Source organism: Leptonychotes weddellii, chromosome 5 (genome assembly GCF_054177405.1).
Source record: "Leptonychotes weddellii isolate Sample4059 chromosome 5, ASM5417740v2, whole genome shotgun sequence".
Lineage (NCBI taxonomy): Eukaryota > Metazoa > Chordata > Mammalia > Carnivora > Phocidae > Leptonychotes > Leptonychotes weddellii.
The window spans coordinates 33,574,903-33,597,905 of NC_138373.1; the positions used below are offsets into that span (position 1 = coordinate 33,574,903).

At 54.7% G+C, this 23,003-nt stretch overlaps 1 protein-coding gene across 2 annotated transcripts; it reads left to right on the forward strand.

Moving 5' to 3' along the window:
• The first annotated feature begins 15,610 nt into the window (after positions 1–15,610).
• Positions 15,611–22,996, forward strand: BICDL2 (BICD family like cargo adaptor 2). 2 transcript variants are annotated; one of them, XM_031038796.2, is made up of 10 exons: positions 15,611–15,661; positions 16,933–17,228; positions 19,507–19,722; positions 19,862–19,978; positions 20,055–20,201; positions 21,054–21,245; positions 21,349–21,498; positions 21,940–22,070; positions 22,296–22,416; positions 22,511–22,996. In XM_031038796.2, exons 2-10 carry the CDS (start codon positions 16,947–16,949, stop codon positions 22,670–22,672), a joined length of 1,518 nt encoding a protein of 505 aa, XP_030894656.2. In that variant the 5' UTR covers positions 15,611–15,661; positions 16,933–16,946; the 3' UTR covers positions 22,673–22,996. The 2 variants fall into 2 exon arrangements, with proteins under 2 accessions (XP_030894656.2, XP_006743087.2); XM_006743024.3 differs by having other exon boundaries at positions 15,622–15,665.
• Positions 22,997–23,003: the final 7 nt, after the last annotated feature.

Here is a 23,003-nt window from a genome sequence, read left to right on the forward strand (position 1 = left end):
GGCCGGCCCTGCCGGACCCCGCGCGGCGCGGGCGGCCCCTCCCTCCGGGCGGGGCAGGACTGCCGCAGCCGTTGAGCGGTGGCGGCCGGGCGAGGTCAATGGCCCAGCCTTCGGACGCCCAGCGAGCAGGGGGGAGCCGGCTTCGGAGAGCGCGGGCGGCGCCGGTGGGGGGCGGCGAGGAACCCCTGCCGAGTGTCCCCGCCTCCGATGCCCCGGCCGCGCCCGCAAGTTTCTCTTCCCAGAACCCGGCTCCGCTGGGACTCTCCGCGGCCCGGCTCGTTTCTGCTTTCTCCACGGCGCGCAGCCCGGCGGGTGAGGGGAGGCTCCGGGGCGCCCCTCCCCCCGCCCTTCCGGGAGACCCCGCGGCCAGCAGCCGGAGGCTGGGACGCTTCCCTTCGCCGCGGGGTCCGGGGCCGCCTCCCCGCCCGGCTCTGCTGGCGCCCCGGTGTGCGCGGTGCCGCTGCCCGGGCTCCCCGCCTTCATTCCCCGAGCCCCGTGGGCCGCGCGGGTCTCTGCGTCCGCAGGCGGGGGTCCCGGCCGCCCCGAGACCGCGCCCCCTCCCGCAGGTGCTAGACGTGTAGGATCCGGTGCCAGGTGCGCAGAGTCTGGAGCGGCCCGGGGCGGGATGCGCAGGACGGAGGAGGGGCTGAGCCGGAGCGGATCCGGCAGAGACTTGGGGACCCGTAGAGCCACGCCTCACCCCCGCCGGGGAAGCCCAGTGCTAGGAGGCCTTGCGGCAGGAGAAGGACCGGGAGGAAGGCGGGGGGGGCTTTCCGGCGAGGGGAGAGGTGCGTGCGAGTCCAACAGCTCTGTCTCTGCAGCAGGGCAGCGATGGGGCCTCCTGCGTTTTAGATAAAATAAATACTGAGCAGGATTAGCGAGCTGGAGATACAAACTAAAACACTGAAATCCTGTATGCGTCCAAGCCAGCTGCGCTAACAAAATACCACGGACTGGGCGCCGGAAACAACAGACGTTTATTTCTGGAGGCTGGAAGTCCAAGATCCAGGTACCGGCAAGGTTGGTTTTTCCTGTCATTTCAATTCCTCCCCTGGGTTTGCAGGTGGCTGCCCCCGGCTCGTCCTCACCTGGTCTTTCCTCTGTGCCCCGCACCCCTGCTGCCTCTGGGCACCCACATCTCCTCTAACCGTAAGGGCACAGTCAGGCCACCCTCACGGACTCGTTTTGCCTTTGCTGCCTCTGGAAAGGCCCTGCCTGTAAAAGCAGTCACAGGCTGAGGTCCTGGGGATTAGGACTTCAACACAGCAGTTGGGGAGTGTGGGGTGAGAACACAGCGCAGTCCGTGATAAACCCCATGTGTAATAAAAACCTGCACTTCACCTTCCCAGCTTCTCCTTTATTCTCAAACCGCACTCACGAGGCTTCTGACACCAGATAGGTGTTGGGTTTTCCCCAGATCAAAGCATTATTTGGGACACCAGGTGAGTGTCCTGCAGCTCAGTTAGATTCTGGCACTCACTGGAGGTACCACAGACCCCACAGGGTAAGGGCTCAGTCCCTCTTCTCCCCAGCTCCCCACTTCAGATGCCAATCACTAGTAGTAGGTCCCTTGGTTACCCACAACTTTTCCCAGCTTGGCTACAAACGGGAGGTTCCTGTGAGCCCCTCTCCCCTCATTCCATTATATGCTAGAACAGCTCACAGAACTCGGAGAAACAAGTTTACCGGTTTATTATGCAGTGAAAGATATAACAGGATACAGATAAACAGCCAGATAAAGAGATACATCAGGTAAGGTCCGGGAGGGTCTTGAGAACAGGGGCGCCTATTCCTGTGGAGTTGGGGGTGCCACCCTCCAGCATGGAGATGTTACCAACCCCGAAGCTCTCCAAACCCCAAACTTTGGGGAGTTCTATGGAGGCTCATCACATGAGCATGATCAACTAATAACTCAGTCTCTGGTTCCTATCCCCTCCCCGGGTGATGGCAGATGGGGCTGAAAATTCCAAGCTTCTAATCACGGGTTGGTCTTTTAGCCTCTGTCCAGGAGCTCTCCAGGAGCTCTCCAGGAGCTCACCAAGAGTCACCTCACTAGAACAAAAGACACTCCCATCACCCAGGAAATTCCAAGGGATTTAGGAGCCCAGTGTCAGGAACTGGGGTCAAAGAGCAGATGTTAGAACAAAAGATGCTCCTAGTGCTCTTACCACTTAGGAAATTACAAGAGATTTAGGAGCTCTGTGCCAGGACCCAGGGGCTAAGGCCCAATATATGTATTTTCTTCTATGATTTCACACACACACACGCAGACACACATACACCTGGTCTCTGGCCACGGGACCCCTTGCAGCAAAATGATATACACCTCAGGTACTGCACATTACTAGTATCCCACGCAGTCCTTAGTAATCATTCCAGTCCATCATCCTATTGCATGAAAATGTCTCTCAGGGTGAGGCCACTCGGGTTTGCAGGCTTCTCCTCAATCTTGTCAGGGTGCAAAGCAGGAGTGGTCTTGGTACATGTATGGCTTCACCCTTTTGGACGTCCGGTACAATCGAGCTAAGAAGACAACATCCATCTCTTGCTCTGAGCCTCTTTGGAGGTATTCATGGAATATTGGATTTCCCTTATGACATAACTCGTTTATTCATTACTTTCCCCGTAGCTACTACTCTTCCTTTTCTCCATTTGCACCCAAACTCCCCTCTGGACGGGACGTGGGGTTCTGCCACTGTGCTGGTCTAGATCGAGGGCAGGAGCACCAGTCTAGCAAGTGCTTGCCCTCAGCCCACTGCCGTCCACATAGGGTAAGTCAGGTTACAGGGGTGTAGCTGCAGAACTAGGGGGCTATGTTTACCACCAGCCAATATGGCTGCTTTTACTGTTAACACCAATTCTGTCAGATGGGGTGATGGCACATCCCACCCCGTCAGGCCTGTAGGAATTCTGACACAAGGTTTAAAATGCAACTGTAGGACGCCTGGGTGGCTCAGTCGGTTGAGCGACTGCCTTCGGCTCAGGTCATGATCCCAGGGTCCTGGGATCGAGCCCCGCATCGGGCTCCCTGCTCGGCGGGGAGTCTGCTTCTCCCTCTCCCACTCCCCCTGCTTGTGTTCCCTCTCTCGCTGTGCCTCTCTCTGTCAAATAAATAAATAAAATCTTTAAAAAAAAATAAAATAAAAAATAAAATGCAATTGTAGTTTCTTGTTCTGGAGCCCTCGCTGGGTCGGACACTGACCATATGACCACTGCATCAGGTAGGGAAAAAAGCAGATGAGGTGATGTGGGGATCCTGGCACCTTCCCCACGCCTTCTTCCCCAGATCCACCGGAAAAGCAGAGAGGATGCTCCTTTACCCCACTCGTGTTCACGGTGAGTGTGAGCACACACCTGTGAAGGCTGTAAGCCAGCCCTCCCAAACTTTATAAACACCCCCTCCTGTTTTAGACAACCAATGTTTTAATCGCCTCTTCTAATGCTCTACCAAACTAGTCTCTGAGGAGGATCTCTCTCTGCCCATTGTTGGACATTACGGGCTGTAAACGGTGGTCCTTGGTCTGAAGAAATGGTTGGCTGTGGCCTCTTCTCTGTTCTCGTTATTTTATGGCTCTCTGAGCATTTGCATCCACCTGTGGCTCAGTCAGCAAAGCCCAGCCCAGAGTCGGCGTCTCTTCCTGTAGGGACCCACCTGCAGCCTGTCTCTTTGGCTGGCAGACAAAACAGCTCCTACTGGCATTGTGCGCCTGAGGCCACAAGAGGAATGTGTCGATTCGGCCATCGGTGCCCCCACGTCCACTCATTTTGTGGACATGTTAGGTGAGCACATGGGGATATCTGCTTGTTGAGTCCAGTCACCTTCCAAACCTGGAAGGGGGTTCTTCTGAGCAGCTTCAACATGCCCTACTTTCTTTAATGCACCCTGCAAAGTCCCACAGTGATTTCCATGGGACAGAGCCTCATATGGGCACCTCTGTAGTAGGCCGGGTCGCCACTGTCCTCCTGCCTGCGAGTCAGTAGAAACCAAAACATCAGGGTTTTTACCCCTGTTCAATTCTTCCTTCACAGCTGGAAAAACAGTTCGCAATTCAGCCCACCAGACTGACTTGTTTGTACCTTCTTTGATCAGAGTGGTGGCCTTCCGAACAGGATGTTGCCCGTTCCCTTCAGAACGGCCATCCACAGAGAGCCAGCAGCTCTTTGTTGGTCAGGGGGGAGCTGTTTACGGGGCACCGTCCAAGGGACAACAGAATCCAGCGGCATCTTATGCAGTTCCAGAGCCAGCCCCGGGAAAGAGGCTCAGTGCTCAGAGGTGTCTCTTTGCATTCCCCAGGCAGCACGGTCCTGTATAAACCATTTTTCATTTTATCAGGGCACGCTTCTGGGCACTGCCATCCCCATGAGAGTGTTTCTCTGACATTACCCAAGACAACACGGGTATAACAGGTGCCAAGATCATTTTAAGTCCTTCCCTCACCAGGGTAACTTCAGTTTATGTTGGGGAGCAAGGTAGTAAATACCCCTCAAATAGAATATTCTCTAGTCCAAAGTCCCAGTGGTCGTCGCTGGGGGGCGCTCACATCGTCTACACAAGGGCCAGAGCACAGAGACTGGGCCCCTCCCTGAGCTACTCCGTTGGCTCTGCAAGCTTACAGGGATCGGATCACCACCTTCTGCTTTACAATAGCAGTTAGAGGAAACATTCCCCAGTCAGGCACAGCCCCATCCCCAAAGTACAGTCTGGCTTGAGAGACTCAACCACCTCATGTAACACCTGTTCCAACATACCAATTCTCGTACTTTTACCTTAATTCCATCAACCCTTACATTCCTGACTGTTAACCTCCATTTAGGACTTAAAGCACGAGGGCTCTTAACCCATTAGGACAAAACCCACAGGTTTTGGTTTTACAATACAAAGTAGGGGACATGTTTCCTAGTATGACATAATAGCCATTTGCATAAAACATTAGGTAAAGGAGTCACAACCTCCCTCCATCAGGCCTGCCCAAACATTCCAACTTGTACAGTCTTACCAACGCTTACATTTTTACCTCCCATCTAATTGTAGCCCAAGTCAGGGCTTCACCAGTGGGTCTTGGTGGCACAGTGCACAGGACTCCTACGTCAAGGAGTCCGGGGAGCTTCTCTTCTCCACCCCGGATCACTCATGCAAAAGGCCTTGGATCAGAGAAGATCCTGGGAAGATGGTGGAGGAAGAAGCACTGGGAACTGTCTCCCCACCTGGACAACTACTGCACTAATAGAATCTAAAGTAACCACATTAGAACTCTGGAGTCCGGTAGAAGGCTTACAACTTCCAGCAGAGGCTCCAGAAGGTAAATTGCCATCGATTTCAGCTCTTCCCACAGTAGCAGCCTCCGGCCCCCAGCCCCACACAGGCAGCCAGCCACGGGGTACGTAGCTCGCGGGGTGAACTAGGGTGGACGAAAGGGACCCTGTCCTCCAAGTATCAGGAATCTCAGCCCAGAGGTGCACAGAGGTGGGCAGCCACTGCTGTCCCCCACCCCCTGTGACAAGCCCCTGTCTCTCCTGCTGAGGTGACTTCCAGGGGATTTGAAGGGCTGGTGCCTTTATCCCCCATTCATTGTTCCCTTTTCCGCTTTCAGGAGCCAGACATTAAAAACTAGAACATTCAAAACCACTGCATATAATGGAGACAGAGAATAGAGTAGCATGGTGGTTACCAGGGGCTGGGCTGGGGGGGAACTGGGGAGATGTGGTTCAAGGGCACAAACTAGTAGATAAGTAAGTCCTGGAGATTTAATATCCAGGACAGGCATTATAGTCAACAGTCCCGTATCACACACTTCAAAATTGCCAGGTGATGAGATCTTAGGTGTTCTCACCACGTGGAAGAAATGATAATGATGTTGGCGTGTTCACCTGCACCACGGTAGTACCCGTCGCTGTGTATAAACGTGTTAGACCAACACCTTCAGCTTACACAGTGTTCTGTGTCCATTATACCTCAGCTAAAGAAAACACCAGCCCCCACCCCCACCCCCAAAAACCACAATGAAACAAAACAATTGTGCATATGGGAGGAATGAGAAAGCAACTGCATGCGTCCAAGGAAGGGCTCAGATAAGACCTGGGAAGACGGTAAGTGAACCCCGCAGGCTGCTCCCAGGCACAGAGACCGCCCATGACCTTTGCAAAAACAAAAACAATCAATAAGCACAATAACAAAGTGGGTGGGAGAATCTGGTGTCCAGAGCTAGGGCATTATTATACTCAAATGTCTAGTGTGCCACCAAATAATCACCAGGCCTGCTGGCTGGCTCAGTCGGTGGAGCAGGTGACTTTTTTTTTTTAAGATGCTATTTATTTATTTGTTTGTTTATTTATTGAGCACACAGTGGGAGGGGCAGAGGGAGAGAAAGAATCTCAGGCAGACTCTTCCTGAGTGCTGAGCTCCATGCAGGGTTTGATCTCAAGGCCCTGAGATCAGGAGCCCCAGCAGGTGACTCTTGATCTTGAGGTTATGAGTTCAAGGCTGGCGATGGGTGTAGAGATTACTTTAAAAAAAAAAAAAAAAAGGGGCGCCTGGGTGGCTCAGTCGGTTGAGCGTCTGCCTTCGGCTCAGGTCATGATCCCGGGGTCCTGGGATCGAGCCCCGCATCGGGCTCCCTGCTCGGCGGGGAGCCTGCTTCTCCCTCTCCCTCTGCCTGCTCTCTGTCTGCCTGTGCTCTCTATCTCTCTGTCAAATAAATAAATAAATAATCTTTAAAAAAAAAAAAAAAAAGGCAGGGTCGCCTGGGCAGCTCAGTGGGTTAAGCATCCAACCCCTGGTTTTGGCTCAGGTCCAGATCTCGGTGTTGTGAGATCCAGCCCTGCATGGAGCTCCATGCACAGTGGGGAGTCTGCTCTCCCTCACCCTCTGCCCCTTCCCCACTCTAAAATAAACAAATAAATCTTAAAAAAAAAAAAAAAAGGCATACAAGGGAACAGGAGAGTATGGCCCACTCAAAGGGGAAAAAAATAAATCAACGGAACTATACCTAAAAAAACCTAGTGGCAGACAAACACTCTTAAGATTCTACTTCTGGGGCGCCTGGGTGGCTCAGTTGGTTAAGCGACTGCCTTCGGCTCAGGTCATGATCCTGGAGTCCCGGGATCGAGTCCCGCATCGGGCTCCCTGCTCAGCAGGGAGTCTGCTTCTCCCTCTGACCCTCCCCCCTCTCATGTGCTCTCTCTCTCTCATTCTCTCTCTGTCAAATAAATAAATAAAATCTTAAAAAAAAAAAAAAATTAAAAAAAAAAAAAAGATTCTAGTTCTATGAGGTACTCCGTGTCATCAAAACCACAGGGACAGGGCAGATATCTGGTGGGTGCCAGGGGCCAAGGGACAGGGTGTGGGGAGTCAGAATTTAATGAGGACACAGTCTGGGTTTGAGAAGCTGGGGAGGGATCTGGGGGCAATGGGGCTGATGGCGCACGACAGTGTGAACGTTGTCAGTACCACTGAACTTCGGAGATGGTAAAGCTTACATCTGTGTGTTTCCACCAGAGTGGCAAAAAAAGATTGATGCGGAAAACAAACAAAAATAGCCAGGCTATTTGGTTAAACAGATCACACTGCATGGTCCCACGCATATTTAGTAAGTGCGAACTAGTCAATGGTGCTAAAAAGCAGATCAGTGCTTGCCTGGGCAGGGTTGGGGGAGGCAAAGGGCACGAGGTTAATGTGGGGGGTGCCGAATACCAGGATAATGATAACGGTTTTAGGAGTGTACATATGCATCAAAATGTATCAGACTGTACACTTTGAATATGTGCAGCTTATTGTATGTCCCTCATATCACAGTAACACTTTTTGGAAAAGAGTTTAAAAAAAAAAAAAAAGCGATTTGGGTCCCCAGGGAGGTGTTGAGCCAAGGGGACCCTGGCCCCGTTGTTCTCCATAACCTGACTGATCTGCCCAACCACTGCCCCAGATGATTGCTGGTCAGGCTTCTGGTTGTGATCTCTGCCTCCTGGATTCTACAATTTCTCCAAGCCAGGGTCAATAGAGAAGACTCATTTGAGACCCACGGTGCTGTAGGAAAACTTTCGTTCTCATTCCATCAATTCAGCATTTATTCACCCCACTTGAAAGAAACCTTCTAAAGATTTCCACCCTGCTGGGGTGTGTATTGCCACTCCACTCTTCCCTCTCTTTCTCCTCTTTGTTTCATTTCTATCAATATTCACTTTGTTCACTTTATTCCTTAATAACTGTTTAAATTTTCCACGCTGCTAAGACCAGCCTCTTGACTCTCTCTTCTGACTCCTCATTTTCTCATTAATTAATCTAATACTAAATTTTTTTTTAATTTCATGTATTCTCTACGTCTAACATGGGCTCAAACTCACGACCCCAAGATCAAGAGGCTCATATGTTATTGACTGAGCCAGCCAGGTGCCCCCACATTTTCATTTTTACTAAGACCCACAAGAGGAAGCAGAGACAGCAAATGCAGTAAGATTTCCCAAACTGCCCTTTGGTTTTGCAGCAGATTATATGGGGTCTCCATGCAAAAGGGCATCCCTTAACCACAGCCTTTACCATGACCTGAGAAACAAGCATATTCAGAGGGTGAATGTCCACCATGAAACTTACATAGAGCTTACATGCATGGCTTACATACAGAGCACATGTGCTGCTTCATCTGGGGTGATCCACTTGGCATTTATAAGGGGGAAACAGACGGCCCACCTTCTTGGGGGAAATGGTCCTTACAGTGGCTTTTATCCCAACTGCCAGGCTGGCTGCTCCCTCCCGTGTGTCCGGATCATGTGCAGCCATCTGGGATAGTTTAATAGGGAGCCGTGGGTCCTGACTCACCCAAACATGTTCTTCCACTCTGCAGCATTCACAACCAAAGACAGGCCCCACGTGAGTCACTCTCACAATCCTGTCAGTAAGGGCTCCTCAGGAAGCTAATGGTAGCCATCTACGAAATGAAACAACTCCTTCACCCTGGCCCCTGGTTTCAGTGGCTTCTTAGTTTTGCCCTTCCCCTACATTGATTACCCCCTTGGTGAGCAGAGGTCTTAGAGGTACTTTTTGTTGTCACTGGATAACTTTTCCCTTGGAGAGTGGCTTTTAGGCAAGTGGCTGAAGCTTAGATGCACCCAAACCGAGCTTGGTCCAGCAACAAGGTCAGACCCAGCATTCTCTTTTAATTGCATTTTAACTTTTACAGATAACCAAGGGATTGAATATTTTGCCTTTTCCTTACTAGTTCGAATTTCCGTATGCCTCCAGTGAACCAGCTCTCAGGGAGTTGGTAACTCTTACCTGGAGTGACTAGTGCAGGACAGGTGCTGCTCCATACCATGGGTGTAGGAATCAGAGGCTCCTTGCTTGTCACCCACCTTTTTGCCTTTCTCTTCCCAAACCATGTTTCTGTGAGTCAGGGCCATTCTAGCAAATCCCAGTTCCCCGACACCAACTGTAATGAAAACCTTGTGTCCCTGGCACCCTGATTTATAAGGGTTTTAGGAACTTTGTGCCAGCAACTGGGGGCATATATAGATATACAGATATAGACACACATTTTTTTCCCTATTATTTCACACCATGTTTACCATCAGATTGGCAGAAATCTAAAAGTCTGATGATGCCAAGTTGTAGCCAGATGTGAGGCAGGTGAAACTCATGTGCTGTTGTCAGGAGTGTATTTCGTGGTTGCCCCACTATGGGATCAAATCTTCACACAAAATTTGGTTCAAATGTGAAGACTGATGAGGCCACTCACACCAAGAGACTATGACAAGATTGATTACTGACATAATGAGGCTTTCTATGGGGAGCATGGCCAGGCCCCAAGCAGATCTGAAATGGCTTGAGAGAGCAAGGAAGTGCTCTCATTATGGCTGGTGGGGGGGGCCTGGGCTGAGGGCCCCTCCACACTGGCCAGGGGTTCCCTGATTTAAATTTCCAATCCAGTGCCAGAGAGAGAACACCAGGGCCTTCTTATTGGCTTGCCCAGATGTGGAGCACAAGGGGAAGAGGGAGGCATGTGGCTTTAAGGCTGTCAACTATCAAACATCAAAAATGGAGTCAGACTCTTTATTACAGAGTGTAAATTAATACCTACACTTTGCAAACCAGTTTGGCCATATTTAATAAAGCTAAAGAGCATAATCTCCGTGGTGGATAAAAGATGGCTGCAAATTCTTTGTTACTCCTCCCATTGAAAGGTGGAATCAAATCCTCTCCCCTGGAGCCTGGGCTGGCCCCAGTGGCTTGATCAGTAGAATGCCATAGAAATGATGGTCCTCAGGGTTGAGGTTCTCAACCTCCAAGGCTGAGTCTTGAGAAGCCTTGCAGCTTCTACCCAGGCCCCTTGAACCCTTGTGCTGGGGCAAGCAGCTGCCACGTCTGGGATAGCCATACCATGAGGACATCCACGCAGGCCACAGGCAAGGGCCATGTGGGGAGGGAAATGCCGACTGGCCCCAGTTGATCCAGTGACGCAGCCATCCAGCCTGGGCTTCGGATGTGGGAACCAAGAAGACTTCTGATGACCCCAGCCCCAGCCACTATTTACGTGCAATTGCACGAGAGCCCAGCAGCAAGAATCTGCAGCAGAACCCAGCCCACCCTCAAAACTGTGAAATAGAAAACCAAATAATTGCTTGAAGCCTTCTAAGTGTGGAATGGTCATTATGCAGCAGCAGGAGAACAACGGAACACCTCCCCCCACTGATTCACTCTTCTAGATGGATAACAGCATTAGACTCCCACCCACGTGTCCATGGAGGTCTGTGTACAACGATGTGCATTAGAATGTTGTTTATAACACTGAAAAAGTGCCAAAAGATGAAGTCCTTCACTGATAGAAGAGTTGAGAAATAAATCGGGGCATAAACATTGGATGAAAAACCATACAACTATTAACAAACTACATCCAAATGCATCTTTAGGGATAAATCTCAGAAACATTCTGGAAAACAGCTGCCTGGAGTCCTTTTTTAAAAAGATGTTTTCATTTTTAAGTAATCTCTATATCCAACATGGGGCTCAAACTCACAACCCCAAGATCAAGAGTCATACGCTCCACTGACTGAGCCAGCTAGGTGCCCCACAGAGTCCTTAAAAAAGAAAAATCAATGTCCTGAAAGACACATAAAAAGACAAGCAGACTATTTCTACTATTTTTTGTAAGTAGGCTCTACACCCAACATAGGCTTGAACCCATGACTATAAGATCAAGAGTTGCATACTCTATAAACTGAGCTAGCCAGGTGCCCCAACAAGCAGACTATCTTATTTTATTTTTTAAAAGGTTTATTTATTTATTTGAGAGAGAGAGCAAGAACACGAGCAGGGGAAGGGGCAGAGGGAGAGGGAGAGAAGCAGACTCCCCCTGAGTGCAGAGCCCACAACGGGGGGAGGGAGGGCTCTATCTCATGATCCTGAGCTCGTGACCTGAGCCAAAATCAAGAGTTGGGCGCTTAACCAACTGAGCCACCCAGGAGCCCCAATGGACTATTTTAGATTAAAGGAGACTTGAGAGAAATGACAGCTAAATGTGGTCCTTGATTTCATCCTGGATCAAAGAAAACATCGTCTAAAAAGGGCATTACCGGGAACATTAGAACATGGGCTGTATACTGGGTAAGGTTATTGTATCTTTTTTATCACTGTTCAGTTTGTCACATGTGATAATGGTACATGATTACATAGAATATCTGTGCCCTCAGGAGATGCCAGCTGAGGTAGTCAATGGTTTAGCAAAATGTGTGCGGGTATGTGCTGTGTAAGAGAGAGATAAAGCATATGTGGCAAAATGTTCACAATTGTGAGCCTACATGGAGGGTATTCATTATATTATTCCTGCAACTTTTCTTGAGGTTTGAAATTTTTCAAAATGATTGATTCCACTGATACGTAGAACATGGATGGATCTCAGAAGCATTATGCTAAGTCAAAGAAGCCAGGCGCAAAAGACCATACACCATACATTATTCCATTTAGAGAGCATTCTGGAAAAGACTAAATGATAGTGACAGAAAGCGGATCAGTGGTCGCTGGGGACAAGATACGGGAGAGAGCCTGAGAGAGCAAAGGGGCTTGGGGCACTCTGGGGATGAAGAAAGTGCTCTCTACCATGATTGTGGGAGGAGTTACACCACCACATATATTTGTTAAAAACTCATCAAATGAAACACTAAACTTGGTGAGTTTTATTATATAAAAATTATTCCTGGGGCACCTGGGTGGCTCAGTCAGTTGAATGTCCCACTCTTCTTTTTTTTTTTTTTTTTAAGATTTTATTTATTTATTTGTCAGAGACAGAGATAGCGAAAGCAGGAACACAAGCAGGGGGAGTGGGAGAGGGAGAGGCAGGCTTCCCGCCGAGCAGGGAGATCGATGTGGGACTCAATCCCAGGACCCTGGGATCATGACCTGAGCTGAAGGCAGACGCTTAACAACTAAGCCACCCAGGTGCCCGAGTGTCCCACTCTTGATTTCAGCCCAGGTCATGATCTCAGGATCGTGAGACTGAGCCCGGTGTCGGGCTCCGTGCTCAGTGCTCAGGGGGGAATCTGCTTGGGATTCTCTCTCTCCCTATCCTGCTGCCCCTCCCTCCCCTGCTCGCACGCTCTCTCTCTCCAAAAAAATATAAATAAATAAATAAATAATTATTCCTTGTAGTGGGTTGAATTGTGTCTCCAAAAAACAGATGTCTGAGTCCCAATTTCCAGTCCCTGAGAATGTTCTGTTATTTGGAAATAGAATTTTTGCAGTTGTAAGTTAAAGATCTCACAATGAGACCATCCTGGACTTAGGATGGGCTCTACATCAATGAATAGTGTCCTTATAAGAGAAAGTAGAGAGAGATCTGAGACCCAGGGTCACAGAGAAGACCCAGAGGGGGAGGCCATGTGAAGAGGCAGGCAGAGGTTGGAGAGGTACTCTTCCTAGCCAAGGAACATCCAGGGTCTCTGGCAGCCACCGGATGCTAGGAGAGAGGCACGGAATAGAATTCATCCTCAGAGCCTCTAAAAGGAACCAACCCTGCCCCCACTTTGATTTTGGACTTTTGGCCTCTGGAACTATGAGACAATAAATCGTTGTTGCTTAAACCACCCAGTTTGTAGTAATTGATTACAGCAGACTTAAGAAACAAATACCTACTTCCATAAAGCTGAGTTTTTTATTTTGTGTGGGTTTTTTTAGATGGGAAGAAACTTGGAAACATCAGGTTAAAAGGAAAAAGCAAGCTGCAGAACAACGCATTCAGTGTGAACTATTTTATATAGAGGTTTAAAGTGCTCCCAACAATACTACTTATTGTTCATAGACTTTGTCTATGTCGTAAAAGCCTGCAGGCCCCTTGGTCTGGACCTGCGCCATTCCCACGGGGTTGCCTCTATGGCAGGGGGCATCTGCTGGCCTCTGGATGCCAGCATCGACTGCCCACGGCTCTGTGAGGTCTGTGGAGTCTTCCCCAGGGAGCAGACCTTGGAGCCAAGACTTGGCATAGCAGGAGCCCAACAGGCTTTGGGGAAGGTGGGGGAGAGCGTTCTAGGGTGAGCATGGGCCTGGAGGCTCCCGACAGCAGGCTGGCTAGAGAACGTGTAAGGGCTGGCTGATCTTCCCCTCCCTTCGCTGGCTATGTCCCAGCCTCCCTGGGGCCACTCTGCCCCTCTGATCCATTTTCCTCCTGGAATCAGCGAGGAGGCTGGGGGAGGGGAGCCGAGGGGCAGGGAAGGGGCTGGGCAGCTGGAGGCCAGAATTCCTGGGTCCAGATGAGGCAGGGCGCTGATTCAAACATCCAAAGAGTGACTGGGACTGGGTGCCAGGCAAACTGGGCTGAGGGGCCTCCCATTGCAGGCACAGGCGGATCACTGGGCGTCCCTGAGCTGGTTTTGGGTCCGAGAATGGTATGACCTCACAGGGTGGCGGTGAGGAGGAGATACACTGGAACGTGGGTGGTGAGTCACCTCTGCAGCCTTGCTATGGCCCTGCTGAGGGCCACCAGCAGGACTTGACCCTTCCTTAAGCCCCACAACCCTCTAAGCTAGCAACTGACAGGGAAAGTGAGGGCTGCAGAGGTTAATGAGCTAAATGACCCAGGCGCGCCCAGCTAACATATGGCCAAACTGGGATTTGGCCTGAAGCCATTGACGCCAGTGTCCATGAGCCAAGCTCCTGTGCTGTATTGCTTTATGGGTTCGTTTCTGGTTTATAGGTCTATGCCCCCTCCCAGCTGCTGGGTGGAGCTTCGAACGTCCTGGGAGGAAGGCCTTGACCACTTCATCCCCAGGTGAGTCCAGCCCCCTGCCTGGCAGAAAGGGGGCTCAGGGAATGTGTGCTAAGTATGGGTGTGGGTGGGGCTCAGGGTGACCCTGGCATTTGGAGGGGTCAGGTGGTGGCACCAAGGGGAGACTGAGGCATCTCCAAAGTCCACCAGGCTGTCGTCACAGTGCTGTGGCAAAGCAATGGTGGCCTCACTAGGCCTCACATGCAGCCCTCAGACCTCTTTGCAAAGGAAATGGGCACCCCTCCTTTGCGTTGGCGGGAAACCTTCTCCCAGCCCTCCTGCGACCCAGCAGTCCCAGCCCCTAAACCACCCCTCCAACGAGTCCTTGCACCCGTTTTCCCACAAGTCAGGAGGTCCAGCTCCCATCTCCCTTATTCCTCTAGAACCCAGGCAGCTAGGCCCCAGTCCCCCAAGACTCAGGAGTCCCGACAGCCAGCCAGGTGCCCCCAGCTGACAAACGCCAATAGCGCACATCTCTGCCCAACTTCACATTCAGTAATGTCCTCGGTAGCTTGAAATCAGCCAGGCAGGGAGCACAGTACCTCAGAAACTGCCAAGTCAACAAATTGGGGCTTTCTTTTTCCCCAGAAAGCCTGTTGTGGAAGAGCTACCGGCACACCAACTGTTCCAGCTCTCCCTTTGTCCCTGCCCCCCAGGCCAGGAGGCGCCGGACCGCGGGCCAGGGAGCCCTGGGAGTCTGGAGGGACTCATCCCCCGCATGCCCAGGCTGCCTTGGGCTGGACCCGGCCCTGGATCCTCCTGGTCTCCACACCGAGTCCTCTGTCCTCGGACTGGAGCATGGGGTCCAGCCTCGTGCCACCTCGAAACTGAGAGCCCTGAGTTCAGAGGCACACACGCTGAGGTCTCAGCACGGGAGTTAGCACACACCCTCAAGTCACACTTCTGAGGTTCACATTCAAGTTCTGTCCGTGTAGCCCAAGCGACTTAGGGGTCCCCCCTCAGCCTCAGCTTCCTCATCTGTAAAATAGGATAATAGCAGTTCCTGCTTCCTTAGGATGTCATAAAAGGAAACTACTTGTGCCCATAAAAGAACTTACTTAGCAGAGTGCTTAATATGTTATATTTGTCCTTGTTGTCATTCTCAGTAATGTCCTATCCCACAGGGCAGTTGTGAGGGGAAAGGAGCTGACGTCTGTGCTCAGCGTCACCTGCACCCCACAGGTGCTCAATTAATGGGGCCCATGGTTTCTGACGGCCCCAAGATGGGTCGGTGCCGCAGAGCTGGGTGGAGGCGACTTTTCTTCAGCCCCGCCGGGCCATTCCGGCCGCCAGGGGGCGCCCCAGTCCCGCCCGCGGCACCGCCCCCTCACCTGCGCCGGCCGGGCACCTGGTGCCGCCTCCGGAAGAGGGGATCGGGGACCGCGGGGACCTTGGAGGGAGCCCGGCCGGCGTCGGTGGGTGAGAACCTGGGGGGCGCCCGAGGACAGGGGCCGTTGGAACTTCGGGCAGGACAGAGTCGGGGCGAGCGGGCGCCGGGGGGAGGGTGGTCGGGCCTGACTCCTGGGGCCGGCAAGCGGGGGGCACGGGCAGGAAAGTAGGGGGTCGCTGAGCTTCGGACGCCTGGGGCCGGGGGGTCGAGGGGCTGGGGACCCAGACGCCTGGGTCGAGGTCCTAAACAGCAGCTCAGTGCGAGGAGGTGCGAGGAAGCGAGAGGAGGAGGAGGAGGGGCGCCCCCGGGTCTCTAGAGCGGGGTCGGGCCCACAGGGGCCCACAGGGGCCACCTCAGGAAGACTCTGGGTCCCCGCTGTGCTGGGACAACCGCGACAACTGGGTCCTGCGGATAGGGCTGGGCTTGGACACCTCAGGAGGAAGGGACAGGTGTGTGTGTGCGTGCGTGTGTGCATGTGTGTGTAAGGGGTGGGGGGACCTCCAGAGGGCTGGAGGTGGGGAGGGTGCCAGCGAAGTCTGGTGTGTCTCCTCCTTCTGAGCCCCTGAATGGCTGGGTCCTAAGCAGCCCTAGGAGAGCGCCACCAGGCTCCCGTCCCCAGGGGCGAGCAGGGAAGTAAACAGAAACCTGGAGTGGCGGGCGCAGTCTGCTGGCACAACCTGTTATTTGGCCCTGCCCTGGGCCTGACCCGGGGCCCTGGGAAAGTGGGGCCAACACTCCAGAATGGGAGGACTGGATCTGGGCACCTGAGTTCCAAGGGGACCAAAACACTTGGATCTTGAGAAAAGAGGAAAACGGACCAGGATACCTGGGAGGGCAGGGGGCCAGGGACCTGGGCTTCTCAAAGAGGAGGGGTCCGCACACCTAAATTCCCAAGGCCTGTATTCTTGGGAGGGGAAGGGACTGAGCTCATCTTGAGTCCTGAGTCTCTTAGAACTTGTGTTCTAGGAAGAGTTTCCCAGCTGGTGAGGGACTGGGAGCCAGAACAGCTAAGGTGTGGGCCGTGGGGGGCACTGTCAGTAGTGGGGGGCACCTGCGGTCCTGGGGCACTGGGGCAACGGCAGCTCATTTCCTTGTGCTCCCTGCCTCAGTTTACCCTGGGGACATTAACGGAGCTGGGTGGCCAAGACACAGATCATTAACCCTGCATGGCCCAGGGAGGCTTTGGCTGCAGGACTGAGAGGGCCAGATGTTGACCAGCAGGGGGCAAGTCCCAATGGGCTGCAGAACAGAGTGTGCGGCAGCTGCCTCTCCCCACTGACGCACCTGTGCCCACAGATGCTGCAGGCGCCATGAGCTCCCCACAAGGACCAAGCTTCCTGTCGGGGCTGCTCTCTGGAGGTGCCTCCCCCAGTGGCAATGAGGGCTTCTTCCCCTTTGTGCTGGAAAGGCGGGACTCATTCCTGGGAGGGGGCCCAGGGCCCGAGGAGCCTGAGGACCTGGCCCTACAGCTGCAGCAGAAGGAGAAGGACCTGCTGTTGGCCGCAGAGCTTGGCAAGATGCTCCTGGAGCGCAATGAGGAGCTACAGCGGCAGCTGGAGACACTGAGCGCCCAGCACTCTGAGCGTGAGGAAGTGAGCTGGTGGCACAGGGCAGGGGTGGGACAGGGGACAGGGTGAGCAGACGGAGGACAGGTAGGAGGGTCCAGATGGGCGGGCAGGTGGGAGGCAGGTGGGCAGGGGGAGGAAAGCCAGGCAGGGGGATGGCCCAGTCTTGCTGGCAGTTAAGAACAGGGGCTCTGAGGACAAGTCGAGATCTGGGTTTAGACCTCTGCCTGGCTGTGTGACCCTGGGCCAGCCACTGGCCTTCTCTGAATCTTGGGTCTGGCTCCTCGAGAGGATAGCGCAAGCCCAGCCAGGAGTTATCGGGTTTCTCCTCCCTGCCTTGCTCTGGGCTCAGCCCTTTCCGTGCATTATCTCCATCAATTCTCGCCTAATCCTGGGAAGTAGAAGAATTCCTCCCTCTGCCCAGGCTGTCCTCAGTCACACAGTCATTCCAAGGGTCACATCTGGCCCCGTAGACACCCTGGACACCACTGACTCCAGCATCCGTATAACCCCAACCACTGTCCCCGAGATGGGGAGTTTATGCCCCTCACTTCCTCCCCAGGCCACCTAATGGGCATCTCAACATAAGTGGCACTCTTGACTCTGACCCCATCACTGGTGGTCCTCATCCTGGCTTCCCATCTTCTCAGGACCAGAGCCCGAGCATCTCATGACCTCTCTTCTCCCACGTGTGCAAGCCCTGTGGATTTCACCTCTAAACTAGATCTCGAATCCACCCACTTCCCGTGGACTCTGCAGCCTCCCAGCTGGCCGCAGCCAACAGCACCTCTGCCCCAGCCCCACAGCCGCCTCCTCACTCATCTGCAGCTTCCACTCCCGCCCCTGGCAGCCCATTCTCCATGCTCCATTCTAGGGCAGCCAGAGGGATCTTCAAGAATTGCAAATCGGATCATTTCAGTCCTTGCCTAAAATCCCCCAACGGCTCGCCATCACACTTAAAATGACACTGAGACTCTTCACCAGGGCCCGAAAGTCCCCGCGCGAGGGCCTCAGCCGGCCACACAGCCATCCTCCCCTAGGACCTCTTTTCAGTTCCTTGAGTAACCCACGTGTGTTCCCTCAGGACCTTTGCACCTGCAGATCCTTGGTGTAGCCCTCTTCCTTCCTACGCTTTAGGTGTGAATTCAAACATCACTTTCTCTTTAAAGGACCCCCCAACGTACCCCACTCTTCTTCATCAGAGTTTCTTTACAGCCCTAACATTCCCTCTGAAATGACCAAGTTCGAGCATGTGTCCGTTTGCCTGTGACTCTCTGGAGTTTAAGCTGCTGGAGGCTGGGAACTTGGTGGTCTCGCGTACTGCACATAGCCAGACCCCACAACGGGAGGAGCTCAGAAAGTACTGGACGGATGGCTAGGTGCCTGGAACCCAGAGGTATTAAGGGACTTGTTCAATCACAAAGCAGCAGCAGAGCAGGGCGCCAGCCAAGACAATTGGACCCTGAACCTGGGGATTTAATCCGAGAGCTGTGTTGCCCCCACAATATTTGGTTAAGAGTTTGGCCACCTGGGTTGGAATCCCTGCCTCACTGATTTACTGTGTGTCCTTGGGCCAGGCATTTAACTTCTCTGAGCCCCAGATTACTCATATATAAAATAAGTACATTTACAATTCTAACTGTGGTTGATTAAATGAAATGGTACCAGGAAAGCGCTAGCACAGGGCCCGGCAGGAGTACCTGCTGGTATTTGGAGCAGCATATGGTTAGCACCGCCTTCCTGCTTTGCGAGTTTATAGAGAGTGGGGGCGAGAAGCTGGCCCCCCGACTTGCCTGCCTCCCCAAGCTGGGCACCTGGGTGTGCCAAGAGCGTCCCCCTGCTGGTTGGACAGGTTTTGGGGAGGGCATGCAGAGGCGCAGGGCCCAGGCGGGGCTGGCCAGGGTTAATTAGAGGGAGCTGGCCGAGAGGAGCTGGGGGAGAGGGGCTGAGCAGAGGTTGAACCTCCAAAGCTCCTGGAACATCAGTTGGCAAGGCCATGGGCCGGGGCTTAAATTCTGCCAGACTCAGGCGCCAAAAACGGCGCCTGCGACTTCGGGTCCAGAAGCCCAGGCAGCAGACAGAGGTGAGCGGCCATCAGGGAGCCCCACTCTCCTCTGGTCCCAGGTCAGCTCCTCCTGCCTGACCTGGAAACCTCTCCACTCCCCCTCGCCTCCAAGGCTCTGGTTTTCACTCTCTGCCTGCTTCTCCCTCTTGCTTCCACGCCTGTCTCAGACCCGCCCGGACCCCTTTTGCATCTGTGTGTGTGTTCACTCCAGCCTCACCCCCTCTGTCCCGGCCCCCACAGCGGCTGCAGCAGGAGAACCATGAGCTCCGCCGGGGCCTGGCAGCGCGGGGCGCAGAATGGGAGGCCAGAGCTGTGGAGCTGGAGGGGGACGTGGAGGCCCTGCGGGCCCAGCTGGGAGAGCAGCGCGCCGAGCAGCAGGGCAGTGGGCGTGAGCGGGCGCGGGCCCTCAGTGAGCTCAGCGAGCAGAACCTCCGGCTCAGCCAGCAGCTGGCCCAGGTGGGAGAACCGACCCTGTGTCCCTGGCAGAATGAGGGCGGATGCCTGTGTCCCAGTGTGGGGGTTGGTGCACTGGGCTTGGGGTCAAGGCTTAAGGCCAGCTGAGGGCTCCACTGTCTTCCCCCCCCACCCCCCACAGGCCTCGCAGACCGAGCACGAGCTTCAGAGAGAACTGGATGGCCTTCGGGGGCAGTGCCAGGCTCAGGTCCTGGCAGGAGCAGAGCTGAGGACGCGGCTGGAGAGTCTGCAGGGGGAGGTGAGAGCCAGCTGGAGCTGGGGGTGATCCGGGGCTGGCCCAGCACCTCCCCTCCAGCTCTGAAGTCTCTCCCCAGAACCAGATGCTGCAGAGCCGCCGGCAGGACCTGGAGGCCCAGATCCGACGCCTGCGTGAGGAGGTGGAGAAGGGCCAGGGCAGGCTACAGGCCACCCACGAGGAGCTGCTGCTACTGAGGCGGGAGAAGCGGGAGCATAGCCTGGAGGTGAGGGCAGGGGGGTGCATCTGGCCAGGGCATGGGCCACTGCCTCGGGGCTTCCTGGGAAATGAGGCCAGAGAGGGATCCCGGGGAGCCCCAGAAGCTGGGCCAAGAGAGCACGGGCATTAGCCCAAGGGCAAGTGGGAGCCTAGGAAGGTGACTGAGCAGGGGTGGTCTGCCTTTAGAGTCTGGCAGTTAGGAGGCCAGGGGGTAGGCCGAAGCCAGAGATGACGGGGGCTTGGACCAGGTCTGGGGCAGTGGAGATGGACAAAAGGAAATGACAAGAGGCAGCATGGCCTGATGTTTGAGATCTTAGAATCTTGCACTTTGTGGTGAAATAACGTGGGCCCTTACCCAACACCCCTTCCTACTATTGTGGGACGCCCAGCCTCAATTTCCTTGTCTGTGAGAGGGGATCGGAATGGTAGAGAGCCGCGGTGAGGGTGAGGCACTCAGCACAGCGCGGGCTTAGAAGGAAGGATCAATAAACGCTGGATGACGGCATTAACGAGTAGCAGGCCGACCGGTCGGGGAAGGGGGCGGGGCTCCGCCAGGTGACCTGATGGGGTGGGGCTGGAGGGAGGGTGATGGGAAACTTTAAAGCCAGGGCACCTGTCCGCGCCCTGCTTTATAGACGAGGAAGTTGGTATCTGCCGAGGGGAACTGCGCGGCCCAAGGCCGCCCAGCGATCTGGGGGTGGGAGCAGGATCCCTGGGGTGCTCCGACAAGCAGGACTGCCTGGCTCTGGGTGGCGCGCCGGCGCCCCCTGTAGGCCGGCGGCGGGATGAAGGCGCCCGGCGCACCTGGCTGACTGCCCACGCTTCTGTCCTTCTGTCTGTCCCTCCTGTCCCTCCGCAGCTGGAACGCGCGCGCTCCGAGTCCGGGGAGGCATTGAGCGCGCTGCGGAGGCTGCAGAGGCGCGTCTCGGAGCTGGAGGAGGAGTCGCGCCTTCAGGACGCCGACGTGTCGGTAGCCTCACTGCAGTCGGAGCTTGCTCATAGCTTCGATGGCGACCAGGACCAGAAAGCGGACGGACGCAGGGACGTCCCGGTGAGCTCGCGGCCCACTAGCCCCCACGTGCCATGCAGACTCCGCCCCTCTTCCTTTTCCCAGGAGGTCCGACACCTCACTAACCGATTCCTTTGGCGAACAGAACACTTGGTCCCCTGAGATCCAAGAGGCGTTCAGCCACCAGCCTTCACCCCAAGAGGAGAGCCTGGAGCCTCCCAAGAAGCGAGCATCTCTAAGGCCAGGGGAGATACTAGAGGAGAAGGAGGCCGAAGTGGCCCGACTGCAGGATGAGGTGTGGGAGTGGGAGCATAGCGCTGGATGTAGACCCCCTCCCAAGGCCAGTTTCTCTTGCCCATCTACACCTCTGAGATTTTGCGCACTAATTCCCCCTCTACCTGGATCTATCTTCATCCCAACAAACTTGTAGTCATGCTTCAGAAACCAGCCTATACGCCACCTCTTCCAGGAAGTCTTCCTGGGCCGCATTCCCCTCCTTTGTCCCACCTCCTAGTGCTTCCCCCAGCATCCTTTCTGCAGGCTTATACCACCCATCCGGCTCTGCCCCCACCCCATCCTGCACCAGCCTGGGGGCTCAGAAGATTCATCTCCAGCACAGGCCGCGGCTGCCCCGAGTGTTTGTGGAGCAGGCAGGGGAGGGCCTAGAGACCCGAAGCCCTGGCTGCTGGGAGATCTAGAGGCCTACCAGCCTCTCTTCACCTTCCCCTGCCCACAGATCACGCTGCAGCGGGCAGAGTTACAGTCCCTGCGGGAGGAGCTGCAGAGGCAGAAGGAGCTGCGGACACAGGAGGACCCCGAGGAGGCCCTTAGCGGCGCCCTCTCGGATCGGGATGAAGCTGTGAACAAGTGAGCTTCTCCCACCATCCACCATAGCCCCAGTGGGACTACAGGGCACCCTAGGCCTTCGATTCCCCCACACGTGATATAATTATCCCCACCCACCAGGAGCCCTCCAACCTTGCGTCCGGTGTTAGCGGCACTACTCCCGTCCGGGTCCCGCAGCGTCCCGCCACCCCCGCTCGCTGAGGCCCGAGCGCCCTAGGACCCACTCTCTGCCCCTCTTGCCTGCAGGGCGCTGGAACTGTCCCTGGAGCTCAGCCGCGTCTCTCTGGAGCGGGACTCGCTCTCCCGGGAGCTGCTTCGCACTATCCGCCAGAAGGTGGCGCTGACGCAAGAGCTGGAGGCCTGGCAGGTGAGGGGCGGGGGCCTGAGGCAGCGGGAGCCGGAAGGGGCGGGGCCAGTGCGCTGACCACCCCGCCTCCTCCCGCCGGCTGCCGGGCCCGCAGGACGACATGCAGGTGGTGATCGGCAAGCAGCTGCGCTCGCAGCGCCAGAAGGAGCTGAGTGCGGCCGGATCTGCCCCGCGTCGCGCCGCACCGCGCTTCTCGCTGCGCCTGGGCCCCGGGTCCGCCGGCGGCTTCCTGAGCAATCTCTTCCGAAGGACCTGAAGGCTGGGCGAAGGAGGCCGCCCATGCCCTCTGGTTCACTTTCCTCTTCTGGCCAGTGTAGCACCAGGGCCCTGATTGTCTTCCAGAGGGGGTGCCCTCCCCGCCCCGGGAAGCTGGGCAAAGGCTCAATGGGAGCAGGGGCCAGCTTTGGGGGCCAAGGGCCCCAGGTGGGTGGCGGGGCAGGTGAGGCAGAGCTGAGTTTTCAATCTATATAGACCTATATTTTCTAAGCACCCTGGGTCTGCCATGCTCCAGGGCAGAGATGGGGGTGGGTATTTATGTATCAAGATCAAACAGAGTAATATATAAAAATCATTACACCGACTTGGCC

Coding starts and splice junctions, on each gene's coding strand:
- BICDL2 (XM_031038796.2), top strand. CDS start 16,947: ATGAGCTCCCCACAAGGACCAAGCTTCCTGTCGGGGCTGCTCTCTGGA. Junction 17,229..19,506: donor AGCACTCTGAGCGTGAGGAA/GTGAGCTGGTGG, acceptor CGGCCCCCACAG/CGGCTGCAGCAGGAGAACCA. Junction 21,246..21,348: donor ACGGACGCAGGGACGTCCCG/GTGAGCTCGCGG, acceptor TTTGGCGAACAG/AACACTTGGTCCCCTGAGAT.